This window comes from Aquarana catesbeiana, linkage group LG04 (genome assembly GCF_042186555.1).
Source record: "Aquarana catesbeiana isolate 2022-GZ linkage group LG04, ASM4218655v1, whole genome shotgun sequence".
In the NCBI taxonomy this organism is placed as follows: domain Eukaryota; kingdom Metazoa; phylum Chordata; class Amphibia; order Anura; family Ranidae; genus Aquarana; species Aquarana catesbeiana.
In genome coordinates, this window is record NC_133327.1 from 403985574 (window position 1) to 404007541 (window position 21968).

General features: G+C 41.4%; 1 protein-coding gene across 16 annotated transcripts in view; it reads right to left on the minus strand.

Moving 5' to 3' along the window:
* The window catches only part of PTPRK (protein tyrosine phosphatase receptor type K), a 674681-nt gene that overhangs the window by 430932 nt on the left and 221781 nt on the right, over window positions 1–21968 (minus strand). For all 16 annotated transcript variants that reach the window (XM_073627229.1, XM_073627239.1, XM_073627238.1 and 13 more), the window contains exon 4: window positions 1710–1791. In XM_073627229.1, the coding sequence (XP_073483330.1) occupies window positions 1710–1791 (82 nt within the window). The remainder of the gene's footprint in view (window positions 1–1709; window positions 1792–21968) is intronic.

The window sequence follows — 21968 nt, forward strand, 5'->3', positions numbered from 1 at the left end:
TCATGTCTACAGCAGGGACATGGAAGCTGGTCAGAGTTGATGGGAAGATGGATAGATACAAATACAGGGCAATCTTAGAAGAAAACCTATCTGCAAAAGATTTGAGACTGTGGCTGAGGATCACCTTCCATCAGGACAACAACCCTAAACATACAGCAAGAGCTACAATTAAATGGTTTAGATTAAAACCAGTCAAAGTCCAGACCTAAATACAATTAAGAATTTGTGGCAAGACTTAAAAATTGCTGTTCACAGATGCTCTCCATCCAATCTGACCGAGCTTGAGCTATTTTGCAAAGAAGAATCGGCAAAAATTCCACTTTAGATGTGCAAAGCTGGTAGAGACATCCCAAAAAAGACTTGCTGATGTAATTGCAGTGAAAGGTGGTTCTACAAAGTATTGACTCAGGGGGGCTGCATACAAATGCACCCCACACTTTTCACATTTGTAAAAAAAAATTAAAACCATTTATTATTTTCCTTCCACTTCACAATTATGTGCCACTTTGTGTTGGTCTGTCACATAAAATCCCAATAAAATACATGTGTTGGGTTGTAACATGACAAAATGTGGAAATTTCAAGGTGTATGAATACTTTTTCAAGGCACTGTACATTTTGATACAGCAAGCAGAGTCTCCTGTGGATGGTTTTCAATTGCTGCCAAAAAACATAAAAGACTACAACAGACCACCACATTTAAAGTGCTTGTTACCCCAACGCTTTATATTCCTGATATGTGCCCACTGTACCATGTACTTGGATAAAAAAAAAGTTTCCCGTTTTCTTTGTATTGTTTCTTTTATGTGAAAACCCTGGTGTTCCCGCTGGTCCCCTTGCTTTCTTAATAAAAACTGACCACACTAAGCAGGAGAGCACACCGTGGGTCAGTTCTCTAGCTATGCTGGGAACTTAGTGTACTCTTCTCCAATTATCAGACTTGTCCTGACTCACCCCTGCTGCACAGCCATTCACTGGGAAGATCAGTGTGCTGCTGCTGCTGCTTTTCCCCCCTCCCCCAGCTCTTATGCAGTCAAGAACAGAGTGTGAATGTGATCACTTAAAAAAAGGGAATTAAGGGTATTTATGAAGGTTTTTTTTATATCTATACACAAATATTTTGCATTTCATTTAGATTTTAAACTGAATGGGTTCTTTACAAGGTGATCATTTACAATCACTTTAACCAGAAGCTTTTAAAATCATGGTGCCTTATCCTCTATATTTAACAGGCAGATCTGTTAGATCTACCAAGAAACATTGATAGAAGCAAACTAAAACAATTCAGACGACAGAAGTATAATATCCCTTGGGTCATATTAAAGAAGTGCATGTTGCATCTTCATTAAGGTGTCCAAAAGCAGAGCCACAAATGAAACTAACCAATTAAGACAGGGCACAAATAAATCATCTATTCTTTCAATTAAGGATTAGCTTCCATTTACTACAGTCTTTTTTTTCACAGTTAAGATTAGACAGTAATTAATGTAGCAAGCACATAATTTTCCGCATGGAGTGACAAACAAAAGAGGTTTAACCATTGTTGATTTTGAGGCATTGTCTTATGAGAAGTGGCACTGTAAATAATACACCAGCTGCACAAGAGCCACTGGCTTTGGGAGGGGATAACCAATTGCTTGGGTATACATACTCCCAAAGAAAAAAAAAAAAAAATACAGAAGAGTTTTTTTTTTTTTAATTAATCCTTACCACAGGGGTAGCTCAAAACTTGAATGTCATCTATGGCAATGTATCCGCCCCTTCCACCAGAAGCTTCGGCTTCAAAAATGACCTGTCAAAACACAAGGAAATACAGTCATTAATAACAATATTTCAGAGTACCACTAGTTGTATGAATTATAAGACATCCAGTATAAAAAAAAAAAAAAAAATACAAAAAAATCGTTATACCATAGAACTTTAAATTGTTTTTTCTCATTAACATGCAGACTTAATTCTTTTTTTTTTTCATTACAATTCCTTTATCTCCTCCCAGAATTGGCAGCTTAACAGATGGGTTTTCATAATAGCAAATGAGTGTTGCCTGCTACAAGTGTTATCCTGTCCACCATCATTTTCAAATCAACTGATCAGGGATTTATCTGTAGCAGGCTACACTTATGAACCTTGGTTCCATCCATATGTAGCAATCGATCTAATGAAAGTAGTAGTAATTTCCCACCCTGTAGTAAAGATATCAAGAATTCATCATAGGATAGCCCTCAAAATGGATACTTGTGTCAAGAGAAATAGGTGTGCCATCATCTAATGCAGGGGGGCTGCGGCCCGCTACCGGGCTGTGGCTTGTTTGCAGACGGGCCGCAAAGACTATAATGTCTGACGTGCGGCGGCGGCGTGCGAGCAGAGAGATGACATCTCTCACCGCCGGCCCGCATCACCGCTGTTCCGCCCTCACAGCGGGGCCACTGCACTGTTGAGATGAGGCAGGCAAGCAGAGAGATGAGATCATATCACACATATACACACATACTCAAATACAGTACCTCACAAAAGCGAGTAGCTTGTATAACAGTGTAAATTTGCTGTCCCCTCAAAATAACTCAACACAGCATTATTGTCTAAACCGCTGGCAACAAAAGTGAGTACACCCCTAGAGTACACCCCTAAGTCCAAATTGGGCTACTGTTCAAATTGGGCACAAAGTGTCAATATTTTGTTATTTTCCAGCACTGCCTTAATCCTCTTGGCCATTGAGAGTTCGCCAGAGTTTCACATATTGCCAGTGGAGTCCTCTTCCACTCCTCCATGATGACATCGTCGAGCTGGTGGATGTTAGAGACCTTGCGCTCCCCCACCTTCCACTTGAGGATGCTCCACAGATGCTCCATAGGGTTTAGGTCTGGAGACATGCTTGGCCAGTCCATCACCTTTTTCCTCAGCTTCTTTAGCAAGGCAGTGGTCATCTTGGAGGTGTGGGGTTATGTTAGAATACTGCCCTACGGCCCAGTCTGCGAAGGGAGGGGACCATGCTTTGCTTCAGTATGTCACAGTACATGTTGGCATTCATGGTTCCTTCAATATACTGTAGCCCCCCAGTGTTGGCAGCACTCATGCAGCCCCAGACCATGACACTCCCACCACCATGCTTTACTGTAGGCAAGACACACTTGTCTATGTACTCCTCACCTGGTTGCCGCCACACATGCTTGACACTATCTGAACCAAATAAGTTAGGAAGTGATTGGACGCTGTGAGAACCGGAAGTGTTGTAAGAGGTGCCTGTAACACCAATATTATTACAGATCTGCCGTTTTTTCATTATATAAAACTGTAAGCACCCATTTGGCCCCCTTTTTTAATCAATAAACTTGCTTGTTCATACGTTACTATGCTATGGGAAATTCTTTTTCATCCCCTACATATACCGGCTATGTGTGAACACCCATGCTGATAAACTGGGAACCAGCATTTGGAACGCAGGACCAGGAGAGGCACTTTCACTTCACTTTCATTGTACCTTGGGAGGCCCCCCATTCGCATTAACCTAAAGCCATATACCATCTGTATGGAGGTAAGAGTGTAGAGAGCACTGTGTGATACACGCGAAGATCCCACATTGGAGATTATTCACTGAAGGTACCGATTGTATGCACTTTTTCCACGTTTGCACTTTTTCTTCTTTTCCTCTTTTATGGACTGACTACTATCCTAGTCATTTTGATAGCCTCCGATTTTGATTATCATCTGGGACTGAATGAATCACCCATCTTTTATTGATTAACTCAGACAGATTATTCAGTAACAGCCATTTATTTGTTTTGCACATTATAGTGTTATGTGTGTGTTTTGAAATTTTGCACTGGATTATTAGAGTTGATTTTTTGCACAGGACCATTGGACACTGTCACACATATTTAGTCACTTTATTATATTGTTTACTAGCATCATGTGCACAGTGATTATATTGTTTACTAGCATCATTTGCACAGTGATTGTATATACAAGCACTATTTGCACAGTGATTATATCTATACCTCATGATTGTTATACAGTTTAATTAGTTGCGCTGATCACTTTTTATATATTTATTTGTTATGAGTGCACTGTATACACTTCAGATCTAGCTGCAATTTTTAGATATATCATTGTCCATTTAATGGATTCACTTTGATAGCGCGAGGGACTACACTTTATATAACATGAAACATGGTCTAAAAATTGGAATTCACTTTTAAAAACTGACTAGTCAATTTCCTAGCACAGACCCCCACTTATTGCTCTTCTAGAGTGTTTAGTTACTCTCTGTATTGACCCAGCAGCACTACCTCTGCACCCCACTTCCATAACATAACATTTGATGTAAAAAGGAGGGGGAGGTTTAAATTACAATATTAAAGAGTGTCTCTTGAGTGACAGCACCAAGACTACTGGTACTGCTGTCCTCACATCTGGAGATGGCGGGGTTCAGTAGCAGTCTCCGGGCTTTTAGATGTCTACACAAGGGAGGATTTTACTGGTAAAAAACATGCCTAAAATACAATAAATATACATATAATCAAGCAGGAATATTGTTGTAATATTGTTGAACTGAATGGTCTAGTGACAGGGTCTCTAAATAAAATACATAAGTTATATGGCTGAGACACATAAGCAATGTGTTTCAACTGTAGAAATCTATAATTGTATAATTGCAAAAAAAAAAAAAAAAACACCCTATTGCTTTGCCCATAGAAATACATCCTCCAAATATCCACTATACTTTCCGTACTATAAAGGTTTTAAGAACATGTAGTAGCAGTAGCTGTTATTTCACAGTGTAAGATCACAGCTATATACATTTTAATTTTAAACATACAAGGTCAGATATAAACAAAGACTTGCGAATCATGATAGCAAATTGTTATGCTGTAGTCAGCTCTGGACACTGAACGAGCCCCAAAGGAAGTTTCAGAAATACATCTGCTAAAAGACCAGTCTGGTGAAGACTGGACTTATAAACATGCAGAACATGGTATGCATAACTCATCAGAAAAAAAAGAATGTGAATGAGCCTAAACAAGCTCTCCTTATAACTCAGATACGCAATACAATGGAAAATCTCTCCATGCAAGAGGAACAAAATGCAACAAATTGCATGGAATATCTACATACACAAAGGATGAAACAGAGGATGAGCTGTAGAAGTTGGGAACTTGGTTTCTTGGATGACTTTATTAAACACACAATAAACTGTTTTGCTACGGAAATTTTTCACACCAGCAACTATAATGGTGGCAACGTTCATGCACTGCAACCAGCAAATCACACTTTTTTGGGGGGGGTTTATTTTATTAAGAATAAACACCTCATCAAGTTCTACTGACCGCAGCAAGATGGATTGCACTGCACTACGCAGTGCTAAAAAAAAAAAAAAAAAGTATCCAAGAATTACTAGAAAAAATGAAGGCATACAATTTCTGCAGTCTGGTATGGGAAGGACTGTCACTCTAATGTATTATTATTATACAGGATTTATATAGTGCCAACAGTTTGCGCAGCGCTTTACAACATGAGGGCAGACAGTACAGTTACAAAACAAATCAATACAGGAGGGATACAGAGGGCCCTGCTCATTAAAGCTTACAATCTAGAAGAATGTATGTTTATAAATAAAAAATGATATAAATAGGATTAAAGTGGTTGTAAACCCTCCCCTACACACAGTGATGTTCACACCCTCAGATGATACACAGAGATGAAACAAATCTCCCTATATAAAAGTTTTACATGTATATCTGCTGCCTTTCTCTTTCTACACTCTTTAGAAAGTGCAGATCGTGTTACAAATCTTTCTTCCAAATCTTTCTTTCTCATTCAGCAGTGGGTGTGGAGTTTGGGCTTACACTGTGTGTGAGCTGACTGGAGGAAATAGACACCCCCCCCCCCACATCCACATATGCAGAGAAAGAAAGGAACTTGCAGAGCTGCAGTCTGAATAGACAAGCTACAAATTTTCAGCTGCTGTTATGTCGTGAGTCGGAGAACTCGTCAGAAGTTGACGGAGCAGCAGAAAGACACGGCACTTAGAGCTTTGGAGAAAGATAAGTAAGCACTACAGATATATGCACTTAGGTAAAATTGATTAATTAAAAATGAATGGGGTTTACAACCACTTTAATAGATCGATCAAGTTTGAACCAGCAGATGGAGCTACACTTTCATGTGTTTTAACCGGCTGTAAAGAAATGGATGAAAAAATATTTGTTTATAGAACTGAATACATTATTAAAGTGACTCACCCTTCTGGTATTCCTATAAAGCAATTTTCTAGAGATAACTAAAGGTGACCATACACATGCACGTCGACCATACCAAAGATGAGGCAAATATGGGTTGTCTTCGACTTCCTTGCCTGATCGTAATTTGTCCAGGATGTTATTCTGCCAGGCTAGAAGACGTGATCATTTGAGCGCTGCATTAGCAAATACACTGTATTTGGTTCTGCTTGCAAACCAATAGCAATTTATAACAGTAACTTGTTATTTAGAAATTGAAAGCACTTTGGAAATAACCTTTGTTTCTCTTGTGCTATTTTCAGCAAACAATCCAGTTATCGTTTTCCTGTTTCTTTACTTCCATTCACTTCTAACTGCTTCAAGCAGACATCCTACAAATTCTGTCACATATTTGTTCAGGAGGCACAGATGGACTGGGAAGACTGCTCAATGAAATGCTTCCAGCAAACTGAGCAATATGTAACCTTCGCTGCCATCAGACAGCTCGTAAAGATGCTTTCCTCTGAGAGCACGGTTAGCTCATGAAACGTGAGAAGGAGAGGGTCACTCACCCACACATCAAACTCATCAGCTCTCGAAAGACAAGAACTCAACCATTGCTCTGGAAAAAGAAAATGCACCTTATGTGCTGAATTACTACAGATACTCCTCGTTTAACGACTTACCTGTTTTACTACCACTTGGACTTACGACCAGCTCTCCCCACCCGAACGACGCGCTATACATCATTGTATTGTACAGTACAGTATTTTCGTTTGTGCTCTGTACTTATGCAAATTAAAACAACGTCATTGAGCTGGAGTTGTGTTTAGACCTTTTTTTTCACAATACAGTACAGTAGTTAAGAATGCTTAAAATATTAATTACTTGTGGCTTCTCCTTGAACAACCAATTCATTTAACGACCCGGTCTTTGGAACGGAACCTGGTTGTTAATCGAGTACAGTACCTGTACTTCAAAAAGGCACTGTCTCTTTAGAGAGGTTATAAAAAAAATGTAATTGCTTAACCACTTGCCGCCCACCAAATAGCAAAATGACCTCGGCAAAGTGGTTGTGTTATCCTGACCGGACGTCATATGACCTCTTTCAGGATAACAAGCCGCTGCACGCCCCCGGGAGTGCGCATCACGGTGATTGTTGTTGCGGTGTGTCAGTCTGACACACCGCAACACCGATCTAGGTAAAGAATCTCTGACGGAGACTCTTTACCACGTGATCAGCCATGTCCAATCGCAGCTGATCTCAGTGTAAACAGGAAGAGCCGTTGACCGGCTTTTCCTCACTCGCATCTGTCAGACACGAGTAGAGGAGAGCCAATAAGCACAGATCCCCCCGTCAGAGGAGCAGCCGATTATTAGCGCAGCCCTCCTTGAGGATGCCCACACTGGACCACCAGGGAAACCACCAGGACCACCAGGGATGCCCCTTTACTAGTCACCACCAGGTATGCCACCCTTGGCCACCAGGGATAATAATCAGTGCCCACAATGGATGCCAATCAGTGCCCACAATGGATGCCAATCAGTGCCCACAATGGATGCCAATCAGTGCCCACAATGGATGCCAATCAGTGCCCACAATGGATGCCAATCAGTGCCCACAATGGATGCCAATCAGTGCCCACAATGGATGCCAATCAGTGCCCACAATGGATGCCAATCAGTGCCCACAATGGATGCCAATCAGTGCCCACAATGGATGCCAATCACTGCCCACAATGGATGCCAATCACTGCCCACAATGGATGCCAATCACTGCCCACAATGGATGCCAATCACTGCCCACAATGGATGCCTGCCAATCAGTGATGCCCATCCGTGCCGCCTATCAGTGTGCATCCGTGCTGCCTTTTAGTGCCCATCCGTGCCACCTCACCGGTGCCCATCAGTGCAGCCCCATCAGTGCTCATAAGTGAAGGAAAAAAACTTATTTACAAAGTTTTGTAACAAACAAAAAAAAAACTTTTCAAAATTTTTGGTCTTTTTATTTGTTTAGCAGAAAATGAAAATGCCAGAGGTGATCAAATACCACCAAAAGAAAGCTCTATTTGTGGGAACAAAATGATAAAAATTTAGTTTGGGTACAGTGTAGCATGAGCGCTTAATTGTCATTCAAAGTGTGACAGCGCTGAAAGCTGAAAATTGGTCTGGGCAGGAAGGTGTATAAGGGTATACGCCGATATTTGTTTTTTACCAATAGGGGGCAACGATCGAGCAGTCCACCCCCGGGTGCCACACATTGGGGGGTGGTCAAGCCAGCCGCCCCGCCTCTCCTGGCCCTTTAACAGCACTGCCAGCAAAGCCTATCATTAGGAAAAAATCATTGCCAGCCCCTTCTCCTATACTGTTCCTCCTCCTGTGTCACTCATTGTAAGCTGAAGCTTCTAACCTCAATAGCTTCGTTCTTGTTGGCCGCTCTCCTCCTCCTGCTCCTCCTTCTCCGAGTGTTGCTTTAGATTGGAGGAAGAGAGCGGTCACATGACCATCCATGAATCTTCAGAGGAGAACAGTCATGTGACCGGGTCCATGCAAGAACGAAGCTATGAGGTAAATTTAGAGACTTTAATTTACAATGAGAGTGACACAGGAGAAGCTGTGTATGAGAAAGGGCAGGCAGTGACTTATTTTTAACTTTAGAATATGCTGGCAGTGCTGTTCCAGAAGACTGGGGGTCTCCTGGGAATGCAGGGGGGCTGTGTATTGTGGGGGTTTTGTATTGTGCAGAGGGTGGGGGCTGTGCTGTGTACTGTGGGGGGCTTTGTATTGTGCAGAGGGTGGGGCCCGTGTTTTTTGTACTGTGGGGGGCTTTGTATTGTGCATAGGGTGGAGGACTGTGTACTGTGGGGGTCTGTGTATTGTGCAGAGGGTGGGGGGCTGTGTACTGTGCACATTCAATTTTAGTTGACTAAAATGATATTAGACCAAAATGTACTGGAGATTTTAGTCAACTAAAATAAGATGACTAAAATGGGACAAACTAAAATGACATTTTAGACAAAGCCTAAGGGCTCTTTCACACGGGGCGGATCAGTGATGATCCGCCCCGTGAACACCCACTTGCTCAGCGGGGATCGCTCCGCCGATCACCGCTGAGCAGGAAAATGACAGGTCCGTCGCTGCACACTGTGCTGCGACAGACCTGTCAGAGCGCCGCTCTCCCCTATGGGGGATCGGATGAAGACGTACCGTAGAGTCCGTCGTCACCCAAACCAATAACGGATGGAAAAGTAGGGTTTTCCTCCGTTACGCTTTTCGGATTGGAGCGGGTCGGATGTCAGCGGACATGTCACCGCTGACAGCCGACGCTCCATAGGGATACATGTATGTCCGTTTTTCATCCAAAAACGGAAGGACGAAAAACGGACATACGGATCCCCCGTGTGAAAGAGGCCTAAGACTAAAACAAACACTTTCAGAAGACTAAAATTGGGACTAAAAGTGAAATGCCATTTTAGTCCTAAGACTAAAACTAAATCGAAATTTGCTGCCAAAATTAACACTGGCAGGCAAGCCAACTGGCCACATAACAATCCATGATGCCATGGGGCAATTTACAACAATTATTTTGTTTAGCACACCCTTTAAAGGTCCATAGCCCAGGTTGGAAACCACTGCTCTAGGTGCTCTAAATACATTGCAAAGGTTTTAGCAAAATTTGTTGTAGATTAAAACCTTTTTCTCTTATGCAGAAACAGCTAATTCTTGAATGGGAGGTTTGCCTTTATTATAACCACCTGAGCAAATCACAGTGTTCTAATAAAAAAAGCTGCAGTCTGCACAACTTAGAAGTAAGCACGCCTAAAGTAATGTTATTTTAATAAGGGGACAAACTTTGAAGTAGAAAATATGTTTCTAAAGGCATTCTAGGTGGTCTTGCTAGAAGTAGGCAACATTTGACAGTTTCAGAAAATTACAAAAAAAAAAAAAAAACTCAAAAAGATATGGTTTTTAGAATGGTAATTTCCAAATGGCATATGCAGCATGTTTTGCATGGTATGTGTGTGGCCAGTTTAAGCTGTACTTCATAAAAAGACTTATGAGATTCCTTTATGCGTGTGCCTGACGATATCCGTCACTGATTGCAGTATACTAGTAGATTTTCTAACAAACGTTTATACAAACATCAATACAAAAGCTCTCAGTGCATTGGCGGATGCAGTTCAAAAAGACTTTAAACATTGTTTATTCTAAGCATTCGATTTTTGTAAAGGAGTATAGTTTCTGAAACGAAAAAACTACATACACTGTTAGAAATCCGTTCATTTGAAAAACATATCTAATTCCTTTAAATTTTCTCACCACTGCTGTTGAAAAACTAGGATTTGATGCTACTCCTCATTAGAAGTTGCTCTGATGGGTGGGTGGGCTGGCAGCCAGGACCATAACCACCAATGAAGCTCTAGGACATACAGCATCATTCATTGCTATGGTCCTTGCACGCTATGGCAATGCATGACACCGATTCATAGCAGGAGGCGTGCAAAATTCAAGAATGGTTGGATGTGGGGTTCTGTCCAGAAGGGCCTTCCATTCTCTGTCATGCTGCTGGAGCCAGAGGGTAAGGGGGACTCGGTAAAGGTGGAACTCTGATAAGCAGGGAAGATTGTAGGGTGGGGATCTGATATGAAAGGATTCTGTAATAGGAAGACCGACGTGATGGGGGACCATGACATGATTGGGGACCTCAGAAAGGGGGACTATCACATGATGGGAACCACAGAGAGGGGGGCTATGACATGTAAGGATGAGCTCCGGCGTGTTCGCACACTCCACGTGCAGAGCGCGCCAGTAAGTCAGCATGGCGCTGCGCTAATCACAGGCAGTGAGACATTTGCCGATCTCTGCAGCCGCACATCAGGAAAATGTCTCACTGCCTGTGATCAGCACAGCGCCGTGCTGACTTCCTAGTGGGCTCTGCATGTGGAGTGTGTGCGAACACGCCGGAGCTCATCCTTAATGACATGATGGTCGGACCTCAAAGGTTTTTACATATTAGACTGGGGTGCCCTAAAATTCTGCATATTTTTTAAAGGATGCTGTAACTGAAAAAAGGTTGAGAATGGACAAAGGGTATGAAATACCCATGACAAACAGTATATGGTGGCAAAACAACTAAACAAACTATAGTTTTATAAGTGCAGGAAAAGGTTTGACAGTAAGCATATACAGTATCGCGCAAAAGTAAGTATACGCCTTCACATTTTTGTAAATATTTTGCTATATCTTAATGTGACAACACTGAAGAAATGAGACTTTGCTACAATGTAAAGTAGTGAGTGTATAGCTTGTATAACAGTGTAAATTTGCTGTGCCCTCAAAATAACTCAACACACAGCCATTAATGTCTAAACAGCTGGCAACAAAAGTGAGAACACCCCTAAGTGAAAATGTCCAATTTGGTCCCAACTAGCCATTTTCCCTCCCCAGTGTCATTTGACTCGTTAGTGTTACAAGATCTCAGATGTGAATGGGGAGCAGGTGTGTTAAATTTGATGTTATCGCTCTCACTCTCTCACACTAGTCACTGGAAGCCCAACATGGTACCTCATGGCAAAGAACTCTGAGGATCTGAAAAAAAGAATTGTTGCTCTACATAAAGATGGCCTAGGCTATAAGAAGACTGCCAAGACAATGAAACTGAGCTCTAGCACGGTGGCCAAGACCATACAGCGGTTTAACAGGCAGGTTCCACTCAGAACAGGCCTCGCCATGGTCGACCAAAGAAGTTGAGTGCACGTGCTCAGCGTCATATCCAGAGGTCGTCTTTGGGAAATAGACATATGAGTGCTGCCAGCATTGTTGCAGAGGTTGAAGGGGTGGGGGGTCAGCCTGTCAGTGCTCAGACCACATGTCGCATATTGCATCAAATTGGTATGCATGGCTGTCATCTCAGACGGAAGACTCTTCTAAAGGTGATGCACAAGAAAGCCCGCAAACAGTTTGCTGAAGACAAGCAGACTAAGGACATGGATTATTGGACCCATGTCCTGTGGTCTGATGAGACAAGAATAAAACGTATTTGGATCAGATGGTGTCAAGCGTGTGTGGCGGCAACCATGTGAGGAGTACAAAGACAAGTGTGTCTTGCCTACAGTCAAGCTTGGTGGTGGAAGTGTCATGGTCTGGGGCTGTAAGAGTGCTTCTGGCACTGGGGAGCTACAGTTCATTGAGGGAACCATGAATGCCAACATGTACTGTGACATACTGAAGCAGAGCATGATCCCCTCCTTTCAGAGTCTGGGTCACAGGGCAGTATTCCAACATAACCCCAAACACACCTCCACAATGACCATTGCCTTGCTAAAGAAGCTGAAGATAAAGGTGATGGACTAGCCAAGCATGTGTCCAGACTTAAACCCTATTGAGCATATGTGGGGCATCCTCAAACGGAAAGTGGAGGAACGCAAGGTCTCTAATATCCACCAGCTCCGTGATGTTGTCATGAAGGAGTAGAAGATGACTCCAGTGGCAACCTGTGACGCTCTGGTGAACTCCATGCCCAAGAGAGTTAAGGCAGTGCTGGAAAATAATGATGGTCACTGGTGGACGTTTTCACTTCGGGGTGTACTCACTTTTGTTGCCAGCGTTTTAGACATTAATGGCTGTGTTTTGAGTTATTTTGAGGGGACAGCAAATTTACGCTGTTATACAAGCTGTACACTCACTACTTTACATTGTAGTAAAGTGTAATTTCTTCAGTGTTGCCACATGAAAAGATTTTTCTTTACTTTTATATTTACACTTTTGTGAGATACTGTATACGAGCCCAAATTTTCTTGAGACCAACGTAGAGTTCAACATAAGCTACTTTGTGGTCCTTAGCCCATAGATGTAGGATACAAACATCCTGTGCGTGCGTAGGATCATATTTTGTTAATATTAAAACGTAAAGAATTCCCCTTTTGCTGTATGCTTTCCCCATATGTTAACCCACTTTAAATCTTGACTCCATAATTGCATTAGATTCCTGTATACTAGATTCATCACATTAATTACCTTATTGCCATTTTCTTTCCTCTATACGCTAATAATTGTGAAATCACATTTAAATGAATTGCTACAGGCATATTTATAAACAAAACAGCCCGGGCTTGCTCCATGTAATCCCAAGTGACCGTTGGACAATGATTTTACATCGACAGGAAAATCAAATTTGCAAACTTTAATTATTTCTTCAACACAAACCTAATGCTGCAAACCCTCAATTTACACATTGTAAAAGCGCATCAAAGCATATTAACAGCTCTAAAATTACTGCAACAAGCACAAAAAAAAAAAAACACACCACCATGTACCTGAAAGTACAGAAATACACTAAAGGATGCTGTAGATACTACTTATAACTATGTTCCTAACACTTTAACCTCTAATTCAGTAACATGAGGTTTTGACTATGTGATGTCCATAATATGATTCGATTCAATTCAGTTGAAAAGTGTCAGGCTCTTTATCTTGATGACCAAATTCCATTATTTTAGACTAGGTAACCCGTGAAATTATGCTTGCTGGAGCTATAAAATGTTTTTGTGTATCAGAAGATTTCCAGTAACATCAGTTGAAATCAGGTCACCTTCCATGAACAGCTATTGTGTGCGGAGAAAACAAACTCCTTCCATAAAGCATTCTGGGCCTTACTAGAAGTAGCTGACCACCAATATTCATGTTAGTTATGTTCCTGGCATTAATATTGAAGGGCTTTTATCACTCATGAATTTTCACTGAAATCAATAGAAACTTATGAAGTGCACATTAATACATGTCAACGTGATCTGAGGTTCACTTTTATTTGCACTAACATGCAATGCAAAGTGAACTGCAACATGAATTACACTGAGTTTTCTTTCATTACCATTGATTTCAATGGACAGAGGTAAAAAAACGACATTACTGCTGTTAAAGCACATCTAAACCCAAAAACAAAAATGTTACATATTTCAGTTTTCTAGTCCTTGGATGCAGTGGCTGCATTTGTCTTCTTTTTAAAAGCTTATTTCCCTCTTATTTTCACTGGCAATTCTGCCAACACCACATTTCTAGTCCTAGGATGATAGGTTATTCGCCCTTCTGTATCAGGACAATAAACAGGATAGGACTACGAACAACCGCTGTCCATAACAGAGGGGAGTGGTTCTGCTGTCTTCCGAGACAGCTACCATAAATGTAATCTATAACAGTCAGCACAGGAAAATATCAGCGGACAAGATTTCTGGCAAGATCAATAAGGGTGTTTTAAAATTAAGAGACAAACTAAACAAAAACACTTTTAGGCTTGGTTCACACTACGGTGCGACTTACTGTGAAACTTTGCCAGGAGACTTCCAAGTGACTTGAGTATTACTTTGAGGCACGAGTCTGATAGAAGTCACCTTAAATTAGTACAGGAACCTTTTCTAAAGTCAGAGCAACTTCAGTAGTACCAAGGCAGCTCTCATTGGCAAACATGGGATTTCACATTCCACGCGATATGGGTCTCACAAGTCAGGTCCCAATTCGCAGCAGTGTAAGCCAAGCCTAAATGTTAAATTTACCAGACTAAAATGAAAAAAAAAAAAAAAAAAAAAAAAAAAAAAATTTCTTTAGGGTTCTCATTTTCTGTCTATAATTCTACACATTTCCTCTAGCCAGCTAAATTATTCCAGTATGCCTCACTACAGATAATACATGGCTGTAGATCAGTGGTGGTCATCTTTTTTGCTATAGGGAGCCCCAGTGCATCATAAAAAGGGATTGTAAAATGATCACCTTGAAAACAACCCATTCCGTTTAAAACAGAAATGATAGATAGAGATTATATTATATATATATATATATATATATATATATATATACACATACACACACACACATATACCTATATTATATACACACACACACACTATATTGTCAAAAGTATTACTTAGATACCAATTTCCCCCCCCCTTCCCTCTGTTCTCAGCTGCATAAGAGCTGGGGGAGGAGAAGCAGCAGCACACTGACCTTCTCAGTGAACGGCAGTTGGGGGGGGGGCTGGACAAGTCTGATCATTCCATCATGAATGCCGCTGCCAGACTCGCTGTGTCTGCCACTCCTCTCTGTCAATCCCTCCACTGGCTTCCGCTCGGCCAAAGAATTACATTGAAAATTCTAACAACTTCGTACAAAGCCAACCCCAGCTACATGACTAGCTTAGTCTCTAAATACCAACCTACTCGTTCTCTTCGTTCCTCTCAAGACCTCCTGCTCTCTAGCTCCCTCGTCACCTCCTCCCATGTTCGCCTCCAGGACTTTTCCAAAGCCTCTCCAATCCTTCCCCTACCCCAATCTGTCCGCTTATCTCCTTCTTTATTAGCTTTTACACGATCCCTGAAAACCCTTCTCTTCAGAGAAGCCTACCATACCCACACCTAACAACTGTATTTTCATTTTTTTCCCCATCAGCTCATCCCCCACAGTTATTACCTTTTGTTTCCACTTGACCCTCCCTTCTAGATTGTAAGCTCTAACGATCAGGGCCCTCTGATTCCTCCTGTATTGATTTGTATTGTAAGTGTACTGTCTGCCCTCATGTTGTAAAGCGCTGCGCAAACTGTTGGCACTACATAAATCCTGAATAATAATAATAATCATTGGAGGAGAGCAGGCTAAGTTGGAGAACCATCTGACTAAAGTGTTTTCGCCTGCTTAGTGTGGTCAGTTCTTAATAGGAAAGCAGAGGGACTGGCAGGAACACCAGAGATATTTCACAAAGGAGCAACACAAAGAGAATAGGATACTTTTTCATACATGTTACAGCAGGCACATAATATGAAATGGGTTTACAAACACTTTAAGGGTCACACACAATATTTAGTGAAGGTATATTACCTTCTGTCAGACTGCAAACATGTCAGCAGATGGTCAAAGACTAGGGGCACACCTCTAGAATTGGTTAAGTATGCAGACATTTTTTAGGAGATTGTGAGCATGTTACGAGACATGTTGGAGAGTGGGGGCATGCTTCAAGAATCAGACAGACACAAATTGCTACAGATTATTATGATTATAGCCACTTTGTTCCCCCTACAACCCACCCCAAACCTAGGACTGCCAGCTCTGACTGTTCCCTTAAGCCTGGTACACAAGATGAGATTATCGGATGAATAAAAGTTTTTTTTTTTTTTTTTTCATGTTAATCTCCATATCAAAAATGAAGCGGTTACCAAAATTTAGAAAATTTTCAAATGAAAGAATAAAAATTCAGAAGTGATGTAATGTAACTATACGGATTAAAGAAAATCATATGATCTAGTATCGTACTATAAAATTTTATGTGCTTGTCCCATCAGATACATTTCACATTTCACACGACCTGTCCTGATTGGCTCTCGAAAGCTGTGTACTAAGGATCAGATTATCGTACAATTGCTTCAAAAGCGGTATTTTTTTGTACGATTTTCTGATCCAGTGTACTAGGCTTTAGAGCTGGGGTCTCCAAAATATGGCCCTCCAGTTGTTCCCATCATGCCTAGTTATGTGTGGAAATGTCAACAGTTTAGACGTAAAGAAGAGGATAAAAAAAGAAATAATTAAAAAAAAGCAAAAAGTAATTCTAATTTCAACATTTTTAGAATTTATGGTACCCTCTCTAATCCCGCTGCCATAAGTTTCGGCCCACTAGTTCCATTATTGTACAGCCCTGTTGAGAGGAACAGTATAAAATCTTCCGTTTATTATTCATAAACCTGCATTTGTGAATGAATCACATGTACATGTTAGCTTTATTCTACAATGCAATTAAGTGCAGGCTTGTGCTACTGACAACAGAAATTACACTTCATTACCCAACCTTTCTTTGTTTCCAGAGGGCTCAACGTTTGACTTTGGCTTCAAATCAAACAGAGCTGCGAGACTTATCCTATCCATGTTTCTGTGAAATCCTGCAGAGTTTGTAAAGCTGTACAAAGCTTTGTGCAGTGAGAATGAGAAGACCTTCTCTGACACTGCATTAGCATGTTACTTTTACAAGAAAAAAGGGGCAAACTTTACAAAAGGGACATCATTCTATAAAGCAGCAAAAGATTCTAGTTTATTTTTGTGCTTCAAACAAGAACACGCTGTAGGAGGCTCTCTTAGCAAGGGTATATTTAGTTAATAATGTGCTTTTGCTGATCACTGGGCACTAAAAAGTGCACACAGGCTATCTAGATGCCCTTGTCCAGTACTTGAGATTCTGGCAGCATCAGGCAATCTGATTTTATCAAGCTTCTTCTTTACTTAATAGGTCTGTTCAAGATGAACTACAGTGCCTTGCAAAAGTATTAACCCCCTTGGCATTTTATGTGTTTTGTTGCCTCACAACCTGGAATTAACATGGATTGTTTGAGGATTTGCATCATTTAATTTACAGAACATGCCCACAACTTTAAAGATTTTTTTTTTTATTGCGAAGCAAACAACAAATAGGACAAAATAACAGAAAAGGCCAATGCGCATAACTATTCACCCCCCTAAAGTCAATGCTTTGTAGAGCCACCTTTTGCGGCTATCACAGCTCCAAGTCACTTTGGATAAGTCTCTATGAGCTTGCCACATCTTACCACTGGGATTTTTGCCCATTTCTCCATGCAAAACTGATCCAGCTCCTTCAAGTTGGATGATTTGCGCTTGTGAACAGCAATCTTTATCTCTATTGGGCTTTGACTAGGCCATTCCAGCACATTTACATGTTTCCCCTTAAACCACTCAAGTGTTGCTTTAGCAGTGTGTTTGGGGTCATTGTCCTGCTGGAAGGTGGACCTCCGTCCTAGCCTCAAATCACACAGAGTGGTACAGGTTTTGCTCAAGAATATCCCTGTATTTAGCACCATCCATCTTTCCCTCAACTCTGATCAGTTTCCCAGTCCCGACTGCTGAAAAACATCCCCACAGCATGATGCTGCCACCACCATGTTTCACTGTGGGGATGGTGTTCTTTGAGTGATGTGATGGGTTTGCGCCAGACATAGCGTTTTCCTTGATGGCCAAAAAGTTAAATTTTAGTCTCATTAGACCAGAGCACCTTCCTCCATACATTTTATTTTTTTTTTTGCTGAAAGTAATGGCTTTCTTCTGGCCACTCTGCCATAAAGCCCAACTCTATGGAGCATACGGCTTGTATATTTAATGACAGATCACGTGACACTTAGAATGCACACAGAGAGTTTTAGAGTTTAGACACATTACAGTTTGAACATTGCTGATTGGCATTCTCAATTCCTTGGATATCTTTTTCTATTTTATACAGGTCAACTACCATTTCCCGCAGATCCATGGAAATTTGTTTTGCATTCTCCATGACTCAGAATCCAGAAAGGTCAGTGCAGCACTGGATGAAAGATGCAAGGGTCTGTCAGGAGTCCAGCAACGCATTGACCTTTTATACACACACACACTAATTACAAACAAACAGATCACAGGTGAGGATGGTTACCTTTAATCAGGGCTTTTTCAGCAGGAACTAGGGGGGAATTCAGTTCCACCACCTCTGGCTCAGGTCTTCTGCTCCCTGCTCACCACTATCACTTGGTAACATTGAAGCCCAGCTTCTGCATTTAGAAGTGATAGCTTATCTCCCAGTAGCTCCCATAGGTCCTGCGCAGATCCCACTGAGTGCCGGACAGGGACAAGGGAGATACAGAACAGGTGCCCAGGGTTCAGTGCAGTCATGGGCAGGAGAGGGTGTGTGGTAGGCTGCACCCTCTGTGGTCTCCATTTTTTCCCTGGTGACCAGTTGATGCTCCTACTGCATGATCTCCCTTGCAAGTGACTGTAGTATAGTATAGTATGCCAGATGGTAGTATATTATGACAGATGGTGGAGCTTTTAAGGAGGGGGGGAGAAGATGAGGGCAGTGGATGGAGGGGTTGTATGCAGAGGGAAGAGCTACTATGTGATACTATTTGGCAGGTATGTGTGTGTGTGTGGGGCGGGCATGGTTGAGTTCATGCACCTTTTCTCTGAGAAAAAAATCCCTGCCTTTAATAGCCATTCAAACCCCTTTATGTCAACTTGTGTGCATGTTATCAGACCAAGGGGGTGTGGCTGGCCTCGCGCCCGGCCCGCCTTTTGCTCTGGTGCATGCGTGAGGCTAGGCACTGAAGACTGTGGGAATACTGGGAGAGAGAACAACAGAGGGGCAATCTAAATTAGTTCTGTGCGACAGGACACAAGGGGTGTCCATCATTTGTTCTAGTAGTGGCTGCTGATCTGCTGGATGGCCAAATGTTGCATAACCTGTCATGCTCAAAAATCCCTATATAGCCATAGCTTGCCATTATACTACCTTAGCCCGCCCCGCACACTAACCTAGCCCGCCCCGCATACTAACCTAATCCGCCCGTTGGAATTGAACAAAATGATATGCCATATAATTTTGCATATAGACAAGGTGCTGTTGCATGTAAATTTGACTTCCTGATAAATTTAATTTTATAGTTTTAGTTTTAATTATTATGATATAAAATAATGGATGTGGTGGCCTTTTGGTGGGCATGATTTTTTTTTTGGGGGGGTAGCATTTCATTCCTGGACCCAGGCAGCACAATGTCTAGGGCCAGCCCTGATCCCACCAGTCATATATAGAAGAAAGTTCAAAGGATTGCTGCACAAGCATTTATTAAAATAAAAAAACATACATAAATCCATCAGAAGTATTCCATCATTGGTTACAGTTTCGGGCTGTTCAGATAGCACCCTATTTTAATAAATGTGTGTGCAGCAATCCTTAGAAATATTCTATATATATATATATATATATATATATATATATATATATATATATATATATATATATATATATATATATATATACACATATATATATATATATATATATATATATATATATATATATATATATATATACATATATATATATATATATATAGAGATATAGATATATATATATATATATATATATAGATATATATATAGATATATCTATATCTATATATATACACATACACTATATTACCAACAGTATTGGGACACCTGCCTTTATGCCTTTACATGCACATGAACTTTAATGGCCTCTCAGTCATAGTCTGTAGGGTTCAATATTGAGTTGGCCCACCCTTTGCAGCTAATATAGCATCAACTCTTCTGGGAAGGCTGTCCACAAGGTTTACAAGTGTGTCTATGGGAATGTTAGGCCATTTTTTCCCAAGTGCATTTGTGAGGTCAGGCACGGATTTTGGACGAGAAGGCCTAGCTCACAGTCTCCGCTCTAATTCATCCCAAAGGTGTTCTATTGGGTTGAGGTCAGGACTCTGTTCAGGTCAGTAAAGTCCTCCACCTCCAAACTCACTCATCCATGTCTTTATAGATCTTGCTTTGAGCACTAGTGCGCAGTCATGTTGGAACAAGAAGGGCCATCCCCAAACTGTTACCACAAAGTTTGGAGCATGAAATTGTCCAAAATGTCTTGGTATGCCAATGCCTTAAGAGTTCCCTTCACTGGAACCAAGAGGCCAAGTTCAACCTCTGAAAAACAACCCCACACCATAATCTCCCCTCTAGCAAAAGATTTGGACCAGTGCACAAAGCAAGGTACATCAAGACATAGATGAGCGAGTTTGTGGGTGGAGGAACTTGACTGGCCTGCACCTCAACCCCAATAGAACACCAGTGCAGTAAAGCATGCTTGCTAGACTCACTATGAAACCTAAGGGGTTAATACTCCACATTGCGTAAAAAGGTTGTTTGATCATGTCTTCAGAACCTCCCCTTCTTTTACTGTCCCTAATCCATCTGCTGATATAGTACAGAGCCTTGGAGGTGCACTTTACATGCTCAGTTTGGGGTGTATTGCTGAGTTTTTTTCTCTTTGGGAGGGTGCATGTGATCAGCATAGGGCCAATCAGCATTGTCCAGACAAAGTCAGGGGTCATGCAGCCTCATAGGACAGTCAGAGGAGAATGAACACTCCTTCTACAAGCTAAAACCAGTGCTTAGCCGGACACTGATAGCAGTCACAAGACTGCGATATACTGGTGATGACCAAAGGAATTTAGCAGTTTATATTTACTAAAATAATTGCATTTCCATGTTCTGTGTACTGTGGGTGGCCAAATATAGTGAATACAGGGTTCTGGGTTTAGTAAAACTAATACAGGTAAAATGACGGTCATGAAGTAATATAGGTTACCAGAAAAAAACGTGCATATATGGACGGAGTGTCAGACCAAAAGATTAAAAAAAAGAAAAAAAGTCCAAATTCATTTCTTGATCTTACGTTAAAAGAGAGCCAACACATTTCGGGGATCAAAGGAACTCCCCCTTTATGAGGGCTTCAGTTAGCAGAACCTTGGCCTGGACTCAGATTAAGGCTTTCCTGTTTGAATGGGCGGCACAGTGGTGTAGTGGATAGCACTTTCGCCTAGCAGTAAGAAGGGTCGCTGGTTCGAATCCCAACCACGACACTACCTGCCTGGAGTTTGCATGTTCTACCTGTGCCTGCGTGGGTTTCCTCTGGGTACTCCGGTTTCCTCCCACACTCCAAAGACATGCTGGTAAGTTAATTGGATCCTGTCTAAATTGTCCCTAGTATGTATGAATGTGTGTTAGGGACCCTTAGATTGTAAGCTCCTTGAGGGTAGGGACTGATGTGAATGTACAATGTATATGTAAAAGCAATGCGTAAATTGATGGCGCTATATAAGTACCTGAAATAAATAAGTAAATAAATTTGTGCAGGGAAGGTTTGCTGGATTCGAAGAATTTGTGGCCAGCAGTATCT